Genomic DNA, 12,845 nt, shown 5'->3' on the forward strand with positions numbered 1-12,845 from the left:
TCATTCCTTCCAAAGAAATCCCAGGGTTGATCTCCTTCAGAATGGACTGGTTGGATATCCTTGCAGTCCAAGGGACTCTCAAGAGTCTTCTCCAGTACCACAGTTCAAAAGCATCAATTCTTCGGCGCTCAGCCTTCTTCACAGTCCAACTCTCACATCCACATATGACCACAGGAAAAACCATAGCCTTGACTAGATGGACCTTAGTCGGCAAAGTAATGTCTCTGCTTTTCAATATGCTATCTAGGTTGGTCATAACTTTTCCTCCAAGGAGTAAGCGTCTTTTAATTTCATGGCTGCAGTCACCATCTGCAGTGATTTGCGAGCCCCCAAAAATAAAGTCTGACACTGTTTCCACTGTTTCCCCATCTATTTCCCATGAAGTGATAGGACTGGATGCCATGATCTTCATTTTCTGAATGTTGAGCTTTAAGCCAACATTTTTGCTCTCCTCTTTCACTTTCATCAAGAGACTTTTTAGCTCCTCTTCACTTTCTGCCATAAGGGTGGTGTCATCTGCATATCTGAGTTTATTGATATTTCTCCCGGCAATCTTGATTCCAGCTTGTGTTTCTTCCAGTCCAGCATTTCTCATGATGTACTCTGCATATAAGTTAAATAAGCAGGGTAACAATATACAGCCTTGACATACTCCTTTTCCTATTTGGAACCAGTCTGTTGTTCCATGTCCATTTCTAACCATTGCTTCCTGACCTGCATACAGATTTCTCAAGAGGCAAGTTAGGTGGTCTGGTATTCCCATCTCTTTCAGAATTTTCCAGTTTATTGTGATCCACACAGTCAAAGGCTTTGGCATAGTCAATAAAGCAGAACTAGATGTTTTTCTGGAACTCTGGAACTCTCTTGCTTTTTCCGTGATCCAGCGGATGTTGGCAATTTGATCTCTGGTTCCTCTGTCTTTTCTAAAACCAGCTTGCACATCAGGGAATTCATGGTTCACGTATTGCTGAGGCCTGGCTTGGAGAATTTTGAGCATTACTTTACTAGCATGTGATATGAGTGCAGTTGTGCGGTAGTTTGAGCATTCTTTTGCATTGCCTTTCTTTGGAATTGGAATGAAAACTCACCTTTTCCAGTCCTGTGGCCACTGCTGAGTTTTCCAAATTTGCTGGCATATTGAGTGCAGCACTTTCACAGCATCGTCTTCTAGGATTTGAAACAGCTCAACTGGAATTCCATCACCTCCACTAGCTTTGTTCGTAGTGATGCTTTCTAAGGCCCACTTGACTTCACATTCCAAGATGTCTGGCTCTAGATTAGTGATCACATCATCATGATTATCTGGGTTGTGAAGATCTTTTTTGTACAGTTCTTCTGTGTGTTCTTGCCACCTCTTCTTAATATCTTCTGCTTCTGTGAGGTCCATACCATTTCTGTCCTTTATCGGGCCCATCTTTGCATGAAATGTTCCCTTGGTATCTCTAATTTTCTTAAAGAGATCTCTTGTCTTTCCCATTCTGTTGTTTTCCTCTATTTCTTTGCATTGATCACTGAAGAAGGCTTTCTTATCTCTTCTTGCTATTCTTTGGAACTCTGCATTCAGACGCTTATATCTTTCCTTTTCTCCTTTGCTTTTCACCTCTCTACTTTTCACAGCTATTTGTAAGGCCTCCCCAGACAGCCATTTTGCTTTTTTGCATTTCTTTTCCATGGGGATGGTCTTGATCCCTGTCTCCAGTACAATGTCATGAACCTCATTCCATAGTTCATCAGGCACTCTATTTATCAGATCTAGGCCCTTAAATCTATTTCTCACTTCCACTGTATAATCATAATGGATTTGATTTAGGTCATACCTGAATGGTCTAGTGGTTTTCCCTATTTTCTTCAATTTGAGTCTGAATTTGATAATAAGGAATTCATGATCTGAGCCACAGTCATCTCCTGGTCTTGTTTTTGTGGACTGTATAGAGCTTCTCCATCTTTGGCTGCAAAGAATATAATCAATCTGATTTCTGTGTTGACCATCTGGTGAGGTCCATGTGTAGAGTCTTCTCTTGTGTTGTTGGAAGAGGGTGTTTGCTATGACCAGTGCATTTTCTTGGCAAAACTCTATTAGTCTTTGCCCTGGTTCATTCCGCATTCCAAGGTCAAATCTACGTGTTACTCCAGGTGTTTCTTGACTTCCTACTTTTGCATTCCAGTCCCCTATAATTAAAAGGACATTTTTTGGTGGTGTTAGTTCTAAAAGGTCTTGTAGGTCTTCATAAAACCGTTCAACTTCAGTTTCTTCAGCTTTACTGGTTTGGGCATAGAGTAGAATAACTGTGGTTTTGAATGGTTTGCCTTGGAGACAAACAGAGATCATTCTGTCATTTTTGAGATTGCATCCAAATACTGCATTTCGGACTGTTTTGTTGACCATGATGGCTACTCCATTTCTTCTGAGGGATTCCTGCCCACAGTAGTAGATATAATGGTCATCTGAGTTAAATTCAGTCCATTTTAGTTCGCTGATTCCTAGATTGTCGATGTTCACCCTTGCCATCTCTTGTTTGACCACTTTCAATTTGCCTTGATTCATGGACCTGAGATTCCAGGTTCCTATGCAATATTGCTCTTTACAGCATTGGACCTTGCTTCTATCACCAGTCATATCCACAACTGGATATTGTTTTTGCTTTGGCTCTATCCCTTCATTCTTTCTGGAGTTATTTCTACACTTATCTCCAGTAGCATATTGGGCATCTAATGACCTGGGAGTTCCTCTTTCGGTATCCTATCATTTTGCCTTTTCATACTGTTCATGGGGTTCTCAAGGCAAGAATACCAAAGTGGCTTGTCATTCCCTTTTCCTGGGAACTCATATATCTCATATTTTTCTTTTTAACAAGACCAGTGTGCTACCAAAATTTTTTTTTGAATAAGCAAAGGATGTTCACAAATTCTATTTGAATTTCATACATTTTAGAATGGAAAATGTGATGAGATTTTGTCATTAGAATCTTATCCCGAAAGAATATAACTCTATTTCATATCCTGTGGATTTTGATACTGAATTAAGCCAATACTTACCTCATACCGCTATTCATGTCTTTAATACTAAAGATTTTTCTTGTTATCTTTTTTCTCTGTTTTCAGACACTTATTAAATGACAATATGTTTTCTTGTGTTGATTTTGATGATTGAGATTATTTTAAGATTTCAGTTCAGTTCAGTTCAGTCGCTCAGTCGTGTCCGACTCTTTGCGACCCCATGAATCACAGCACACCAAGCCTCCCTGTCCATCACCAACTCCTGGAGTTCACTCAGACTCACGTCCATCGAGTCAGGGATGCCATCCAGCCATCTCATCCTCTGTCGTCCCCTTCTCCTCCTGCCCCCATCCCTCACAGCATGTCTTTTCCAATGAGTCAACTCTTCACATGAGGTGGCCAAAGTACTGGAGTTTCAACTTCAGCATCAGTCCTTCCAATGAACACCCAGGCCTGATCTCTTTCAGAATGGACTGGTTGGATCTCCTTGCAGTCCAAGGGACTCTCAAGAGTCTTCTCCAAAACCCCAGTTCAGAAGCATCAATTCTTTGGTGCTCAGCTTTCTTCACAGTCCAATTCTCACATCCATACATGACCACTGAAAAAACCATAGCCCTGACTAGATGAACCTTTGTTGGCAAAGTAATGTCTCTGCTTTTAAATATGCTATCTAGGTTGGTTGTAACTTTTCTTCCAAGGAGTAAGCATCTTTTAATTTCAAAGCTGAACATTTGGAGTAGGAAATGGCAACCCACTCCAGTATTTTTTTGCCAAGAAAATCCCATGGACATAGGAACCTGGAAGGCTACAGTCCATAACGTCTCAAAAAGTCAGACATGTCTGAGTTTTCTGAGCATGTTTAGTTGAACATTGCAAGTGTTTGAAAGAAAGGGGCATCCCATTGCCAGATATTGAACTGTCAGAAGTCTCACATGATGATATTCATCATGCTGGGCTCACTAAGGACTTGAATGTATCTGTATCTTAGAGTCTGTTAGTACTCAAGGATGTCACTGTGAGCTGTACCAGTTCTGTCAAGTATTTTTTTAGGAAAACTTAGAACAGTTATGATTGATAGCATTATAAATTCTTGGTCTTAGCTTGAACTATCATTCAAGATTCTAAGCAATCTATCTATATATTTTTAATCATCTCTCTCTATCATTAATCCTACCAGGTTTTTAAAAAGTTGATTTTCTTTCTCACATTCTACTTCACAGCAGCAGTAAAAATCATGAGCTTATTTTAACATCTGGACACAAAATTAATTAAGCTACCTATTTGTATGCCTAGCCCTTCTCTGTTAAAATAGATTTGTCTTATCTCCATTCTAAGGATAATCCTTTTACTTGTTAGATCTCAAATCCTTCACACTTTCTTGATTCTCAGAGAACTCATATGAATTACCTTTTCTCTCTGCTATAGCCTCAACCTTACTTTATTTGCTGAATTTTTCTCAGAAGCATTTGTATACCTGTTTAGATATCTGTTTTACTTCATCCAAGCAATCAAGCTGTCTGACTTACCCAACTTCCTCTTTTCTTCCTCCGTTTAAGGCCAAAATTTGGAACTATTACTTCTGTATATATGATAACCAACTACAAACATTTCTCTGAACCACCACCACTTCACTAAATCTACTGTCTTAGCATTATTTATATTTGCTAACTATTACCTTCTTGTTTGAACACTTTTCAGATATTTCTCTAACCACTATGGCTACTTCTCAGCCTTTTTTTGTAGATTTTGCTTTATTCATTCAACCTTTCAATGCTAATTTCCTCTGTGTTATCTTTAAATTTCAAGTAACATCTATATTCTGATCATTCTCAACTATGCATTTACAGGTCAGAAAACTTTCCTGTATTTTAGACACATTTATCCACTAGCCTGTTAAATATCACCAAATGGTTGTCTTACCAGTAACTTAAATGGATTATGTCACTAGTTTCCACTAATACTGATCCAAATGCTATGCTCTTTTATTTATTGAACAATGCCAGCACTCACCAAATGGTCCGAATAAACCAAAAATTGAGTCCTGTGTTTGACTGCTCATCTCCTTTTACCCCTCATCAAGTTTATCATCAGATCCTGAGGATTCTGCCTCCTGAAGAGTTCTCAAATATATCAACAGCTACTCTAAATCAAGTTACCATCAGTTCTTTTCTGATTGACTGCAAGCCTTCTTCAAACTGGTCTTTTTTCTTGTCTTAGCCTTACTCTCCCTGTTTTCATGTTTAAACTTTCCACATTGTAGCTAAAGTTGTCATTCTAAAACCCAAATCTGATTTTGTCCTCATTTCCTAAAGTAAATCTTTGCTACTGAAAGCGAATTACTAGAGATTTGTGTGCAAGTCAAAGCTCAAAAGAATAAGAGCTTATTGACCCTAACAAGCTTAGGGTTATTATTCTCTCTAAAGTACATCCACAAGATGAACAATACTTCTTTCTTGGAATTTTCTAGGCTTGCAAGGATGAGCAGTATCACTCTGCAGCTCTATGTTTTAATAAAAATATCCATTTTTAACATGTCAACATCTTAAACCATCAAATCTTGCCAATATGGAAACAGTATTTTTTATGTTATATATGAAATTTAAGTTGGTAGTATAAGTCTCTGAAGGCAATCATTTATCTTCATTTTACATTCCCATCAAATTTCTTTGTGTTGTTTCCCCAGGTACTCTTTGAAAATATGATCTTATAAATCTTAATCATACCTCTTTTATAACATATGAAGATGTTAAGCTCCATAGAAATTAATACACTTTTCCAAAGCAAAACAAAGCAAGTTATTAAGTCCCTAACCATTGCTGTTTCTGCTATATATTGCTATGTATCTAGACATATATAACTAAAGTTTATTTGTACTCTGTGTCCTTTACTTGTGGTAGGTGTATTCAGTTTAAAGTTTGAATGTCCTTTCTTGCTGCTTTCTATTTAATTTTAAAAAGAGCAAGAATGCAAATATTTTAAAAATGTTCACAAAGGAGTTCCCTGAAGGCCCAGTAATTAAGACTCTGAGCTTCCAATGTAGGGGGTATGGGTTCAGTCTCTGGTCTGGTCAAGGAACTAAGATCCCACAGGTCATGTGGTACAGCCAAAAAATTAAATTGAGGGTAAAGATATATTCTTTAAAAATAAATTAAAAATGCTTGTAAGAGTATTCTATAGTACAGTGTTTATAAGAATAACTAGTTCCCTGGTGTCTCAGATGTTAAATAACCCATCTGCAATGCAGGAGACCTGGGTTCAGTCCTTGGGTTGGGAAGATGCCCTAAGAGGAGGTCATGGCAACCCACTCCAGTATTCTTGCTTGGAGAATCGCCATTAACAGAGGAGCATGGTGGGCTACAGTTCCTGGGTCGCAAAGAGTCAGACACAATTCAGTGACTAAGCACATAGCACAGTATTCCATCACATCACCAACTTCAGCATGCATTCATGCATTATAAGTTGCTTCGGTCATGCCTGACTCTTTGTGACACTATGGACTGTAGTCCGCCAGGCTCCTCTGTCTCTGGGATTCTCAGGCAAGAATATTGAAGTGGGTCCCCCTGCCCTCCTCCAGAAGAGCTTCCTGGCCCAGGGATCAAACCCACCAACTTCTAATTGTTATGAAATTAGTAGTTTCTCTATGACTATAAAAACATTTTACTGTTTTTTCTGGCTTAAATGATTCAGTTTGTCAGTTTTCAAATACACATGAATTATTAAAATAGCTTTGAAAATAACTTTTCTTCTCAGAAGAGCATAAGTTTTGGTAATGAAAATTAGTACTATTTAAAACATAAGTTTCTTTACACTCAATAATGTAAAAATGATGTGAAATGGAAGGAAATTTATATTTAAGGAAACTTTATTCTAGCAGCTTCTCTGGTGGTCCAGTGACTAAGACTCAGTGCTCCCATTACAGGGGGCCCAGGTTTGATCCCTGGTCAAGGAACTAGATTCTACATGCTGCGACCATGACACAGGACAGCCAAATAAAAAACAAGTAATTTTTTTTGAAAAAGGAAACTTTATTCTATCATCTTATTCTCAATATTCTGTAAAGACAATATGATATATGTGAGGGTAATATCAGATTGCTTTGAAAAATTGACAGTGAATACTGTTTTTAAAAAGTTTGGACGTATAATATTTTACAGGAAAAAAAAATCAGGAAGTGAGACACTTTTACTGTGCTAAGAATTAGAGGAATATGTGTTTTGCTGACTGGAATTAATTACGCTGTGTATCTGTCTTTTGTTTTAAAATGAAGGAGGAAATATATGTAGAGCAGATGAGTTCCTTTGCAACAATTCACTTTGCAAACTGCATTTCTGGGTGTGTGACGGAGAAGACGACTGTGGAGACAACTCTGATGAAGCCCCTGACATGTGTGGTATGGCATTTCCCACGGCTCTAGATTGTACTCTCCTCCCCTGACATAGTGCGCCAGCATGATTCAATGATATGGTGAAGTGAACCACAAATTCTGGCATCCTGGGGTTAGGTAGATAATGTGTAACCACAGATACAGCTTTTGCTCAAATAATAATAACCCTCCTCAGATTTTATGACTTTGAGAGCCTTCTTAAATCTCAACTTGCACATGTCAACACTACTCAAAAGACAGATTATGGACTGTCTAGGAGGATTTAGAGTAGTTCACCTTTTGAATTGAGTAAGGTTCATATAAAGACTTAAGCTTTATACCCAATTGATGTTTTAGCTTAAAACAAATTTTTTGACAAATAAATATGGAAAAAAAAATGTGCATAATCACATTCTTTCACAAATCACCCACTACTGAGACTGGTTATTCAAAGAAGGGAGATAAATGTGCATAGAGATATACAGACATTATCTATCTATTTATCTGCATCTATCTATGGCAACCTAATCCAGTATTCTAGCCTGGAGAACCCCATGGACAGAGGAGCCTGGCAGACTACAGTCCATAGGGTTACAAAGAGTCAGACAAGACTGAAGAGACAGCACGTGCACACACACACACACACACACACACACACATCTATCTTTCTATCTATCTATGTCTATCTATCTATCTATCTGGGGGCTTCCCAGGTGGCTTAGATGGTAAAAAATCTGCCTGCAGTATGGGAGACCGGGGTTCAATCCCTGGGTCAGGAAGATCCCTTGAAGAAGCAAATGGCTACCCATTCCAATATTCTTCTCTGGAGAATTCCATGGATGCAGGAGCCTGGCAAGCTACAGTTCTTAGAATCACAAAGAGTCAGACGTGACTGAGCAACTAACACTTTCACATCTATCTATTTACCTATCTATCATCTATCTGTCTTGTTACAAGAGTTAGGCAGATAACTGCATTTAGGAGTTATTTAACATTTAAATCTGAAAAATCTTAAAATTTATTTTGAAGTCAAATTCAAGTTATTTCTGACTGACAATTGTCACAAGCATGATTATGCAACCAACAACTCTAAGTGCACAGCTTTAGATCACCAAATTAAGCAATTTCCTATATTTGGTAAATATTGTCATTCTTAATGTCATTCTTTGTTTCTAATTAACATAGAAAAGAAATTTAACTTAGTTTAAAGAAAAATGCTACTGCTTTGGATATAAATATAAATATTTACATAAGGTGATTTAAAGAAAACATAGCATAAATACATGCACTTATATGCATTTATATTCCATGTTCTATTTGGTAAATCAAGCTAAACTAATTTTTTATAGATGTTGATATTGACTCGGTTGAATAAAAAGCTCTAAAACAAGGAGGCGGTTTTATTTTAAACATGTTTTAAAACTTGAAAAAGATAGTGTTTGGAGAATTGTTATCTACAGGTACCCCTGATAAGTAATGTAACTAAATATCAATTTCAGTTCTTCTACATAAGAAGTGAATTCTAGAGAATCACCAGAGATAGTATTATTTCTGAATCATAATACTTGAAAAAAATATTTCAACTGTTTTACTTGAAATTTTTTCAAATTTAAAAATATTTCAGAGTTTACCAATACAAGCCAGAAACTATTATTTTTAATAAAATATGCTTTTCCCCTCTATTCTGTATTCCATTTCAGCACAAAAACTAGTGAGTGGAATAGAATTTGTTTGAAAACTAATTAACCATGTGGGGCTCCAGATCACAGCCCCCAGATCCGTTTCCAGGAACAGGAAGTGATTCTAAAGGACATGCTGCACAGCTGTTGGAAAACTTGTATACATTCAGCTTAATTCTGTGAATGTTTTTGCATTCCCCTCAATCATAAGTATCAACACTGAGTCAAGTTTTTATGTGATGGAGACTGTACTAAGTAATTGGAATAAAAACAGAATATGATTTCTTTGACAAGGAGATCAATTTCTGGTTGGAAAATAATAATTTCCAGGTATTATATTTCAAGCAATAGTAGAATAAAGACAAGGCATAGAGGGATAAAATGAACTCTGCCTAAAAGAGAATTAAAAGAAGTAGACTAAAATACACCATAGATATAGAGAACAGTGTGGGGGAAAGTATCATTCATTCATTTAACAGTTGTTAAACTAGAGATAATGATTGTTTTTGGTGATATAATGATAAGAGAAACAGATATGGACCCTACTTCACAGAGCTGAGAATCTAGTGGAAGAGGAATATTAATGATCACAAAACACATAGTAATAAACTACAATATCTGTGCTGAAAGTAGTATAATAAATTATACAAATATAGAATTTTGGAGTTTTAGTCTATATAGGGTTTTATTCAGTCTCACTTTATGAGAAGTAACATTTGAGTTTGAGTCTGAGAGATTTATAGCTGCCAAGTAGGTGAAAGGGATGGAGTGGAAATGAATGACACAATATTTTAGGCAAAGGAAACAAGATATAGAAAGGCCCTGAGATAAAGCAAACCACAGTTTACTGCAGGAGTTGAAAGATATGTGTGCTTGGAGAATACAGAGCATGGTAGATAATGGACACAACGGAACTAACAGGAGAGATCTGTGAAACCTTGTGAGTCTGGGGAGGGATTTTTAGATTTAGCTTGGAACTAACTGAAAATATCATAGAGCTTTAAGTAGAGGAGGCACAGGGTCATATTTCTATTTCACAGGTATTGGATAGAAAGAGGCAAGAATAGTTAAGACAATTGCAGAACTCAAGGCAAGCTATGCTGGTAGCTTGGATTAAGATAATGACAGCACATGATGGCCAAGTATTCACAATTTGATTGTGATTTAAAAAGCTAAATGAATTGGATTAAATAATGGATTGGACATAGGAAGAGAAAGAGAGAGGAAGTTGGCAAGTGTAATTTTTAGGCTGCTTTTGCTTGTACATTTGAATACCTGGGGAACACAGGAAAAGAAAGTTTTACAAGTAAAGATTAGAAGTCTGGCTTGGATGTATTTGAGGAGACGTTAAGTACAGATCACAAGGAGATGCTAGATGTTTGGTTCTAGAGCTTAAAGAGCTGGTCTAGAAATATAAATGTGAGGGTCAGCAGAAAATGTAGTAGTAAATTCTATGGCATTTGTAAGATTCAGGCAGAGAGGGAGTAAAACATAAAAGAAAGGAATTAAGATAGAATATCAAGGGCCACCAAACATCTAAATAAATATGAGTAGCAAGAAGAGACTCAGGTGAGTAATATCAAGATGATTAGAAAAAAAAACAAATGAAGAACGATAAGAAAAATACCAAGGTAATAAAATGTTGCAAAAAAGATGAAATGGTTCCTGAAGAGGTAGGGAAAATTGAGTTTCAGAGCAGGTTAAAACAATCAGTTTTATATAAGGGTAGTGACCCCTTGAAGAGCTGAATCATTGGAAAAGACCCTGATGCTGGGAAAGATTGAACGTGAAAGGGAGAAGGGAACCTATTGATGGTTAGAAGCATCACTCACCCAGTGAATACTAATCTGAGCAAACTTCAGGACATAGTGAAGGACAGGGAAGCCTGGGGCACTTCAGTCCATGGGGTAGCAAAAAATTGGACACGACTTAACAATTGAACAACAACAACAAAAGTGACCCCTTGAAATAAGTTGATAGATTATATGTATATGCAGGTGATGGACAGATACTTAATGATATAATAATTTTTATCTTTTTATTTCCACTTATTTGTATATAGTAAGGAAGTAGGGAGACTTGAAAGGAACATAGATTGAATCATTATTGATTCAAAGGGCAAGAATGACATTATGTATAAAAAATATAAATATAGATATAAATGAGTGATTTCCAAGTAGTGTTCAGGGCGTATCTGGCATTGATAAATATTCATATTTGTGATAGCAGTCAGCATTGCAGTATGATTATCTGCAACATTCCTAGGCTTCCCAAATGTACACATTGGGATAGCAGATGGCTTCATTTACCTATTGGGGGATTCTGCTAGATAATTAAGAAGGATAAAAACAAAAGTGTCAGAGAATGCAGATTATTTAGACTAAGTATTAGTACTTAGAAAAATGTCCAAAATATAATAGGTTATCAATATCAAATAAGTAAATTAAGAAATAGAATATGGTACCTTTAAATGACTACTACATGTTATAGAATGTAAATTACCCCTCAGTAAAGCTATTAAAATCATAAAAACAAATAGAATTTAGAATCTAATATCAGCAGAAAGGGAAATAAAAAGAAAAAAGGCATTGGTGAATAGGGAAGAGTTAGACATATCAAGGGACTAATGTTTCAGGTAAGACTGAAAAAGTGTCCTTAATGAGACTGGTTGAATTAAGAAGTTGAATAATTGAAGATTGTGGTCTGAATTTGGATCATTAAAATCAGTGGCTTTGTAAATGAAGCAATTGGAAATAACACCTTGAGCTGTATCAGTAAGTGTTTCTTATCTGCAAGCAACAGGAACTGTCATTGGCTGAATTAAGATAAATTTGTCAAAGTCCACCCGTGTGCACAACATTCTAGAAGAATGGATGGCCTAGCTGGATTATAGTAAAAGAACATGTGGTATGAAAAATTCAGGAAGCTAAAAGGTGCATTTATTGGCTGGTTTTCTCATATGGATTTTGATGTCACCTAGGAAACTGGAATACTTTGGATAGAGGTAAAGAACTGTGAGGAAAGGTGCTACAAACTTCAGTGAATTGGGAGGGGGTGATGTTTATAAGACTGATGAGAAAATAATGCAAGAAAAAAAAACATAACCAAATTCATGGACCTCAAAATAACAGGTTTTAGTTTATTTTTTAAAAAGGAATGTGAATATATAGTAGCAGAGTTCTGGAAGCTATAGTAGAAAACTGAGATAATGTGAGATTTGAGCAATTTTACAGCAGCAGTTTAAGGGGCTCTGCAGGGCTGGAGAAACCGTGTGTTCAGAGGCCTGTGTACAGTTGATAACAGACCAGTTGCATCCCTTATGAAGGTAGTCAGGAGACAGATCTGGAGGTTTGCTTCTCCACATTCTGATACCATGAGCTAAAGGGAACAAGGTTAAGGGAGTCTTAGTGGGCTAATGCAATTCCCAACTGCCTACAGTGCAGGAGACACCAGAGATATGGGTTGGATTCCTGAGTTGGGAAGGTCCCCTGGAGGAATACATGGCTACCCACTCCAGTATGCTTGCCTGGAGAATCCCATGGACAGAGGAGCCTGGAACAGTCCATAGGTCGCAGAGTTGAATGCGACTGAGAACAGTGAGTGAGCACCAGAGACGATCCTAAAACCCTGAAGGGGAGGAACTCTGCTTAGAATATGAACCAAATTTTAATTAAAGCAAGAAGGTCAGGCAAAAAAGGAATGTGGCATATTTAAGGAGCTAATAAAGTGGTATTGCTAGAATCCTAAGAGTGACAAGGGATGAGTCTGTAGGAGTGGCATGGACAAGATAATTAGTCTATTATGCC

At 37.0% G+C, this 12,845-nt stretch overlaps 1 protein-coding gene across 1 annotated transcript in view; it reads left to right on the forward strand.

Moving 5' to 3' along the window:
* The window catches only part of LRP1B (LDL receptor related protein 1B), a 1,972,098-nt gene that overhangs the window by 1,788,322 nt on the left and 170,931 nt on the right, over window positions 1-12,845 (forward strand). The window contains exon 72 of the mRNA XM_068968462.1: window positions 7,265-7,387. Coding sequence (XP_068824563.1) covers window positions 7,265-7,387 — 123 coding nt within the window. The remainder of the gene's footprint in view (window positions 1-7,264; window positions 7,388-12,845) is intronic.

This window comes from Capricornis sumatraensis, chromosome 3 (genome assembly GCF_032405125.1).
Source record: "Capricornis sumatraensis isolate serow.1 chromosome 3, serow.2, whole genome shotgun sequence".
NCBI lineage: Eukaryota > Metazoa > Chordata > Mammalia > Artiodactyla > Bovidae > Capricornis > Capricornis sumatraensis.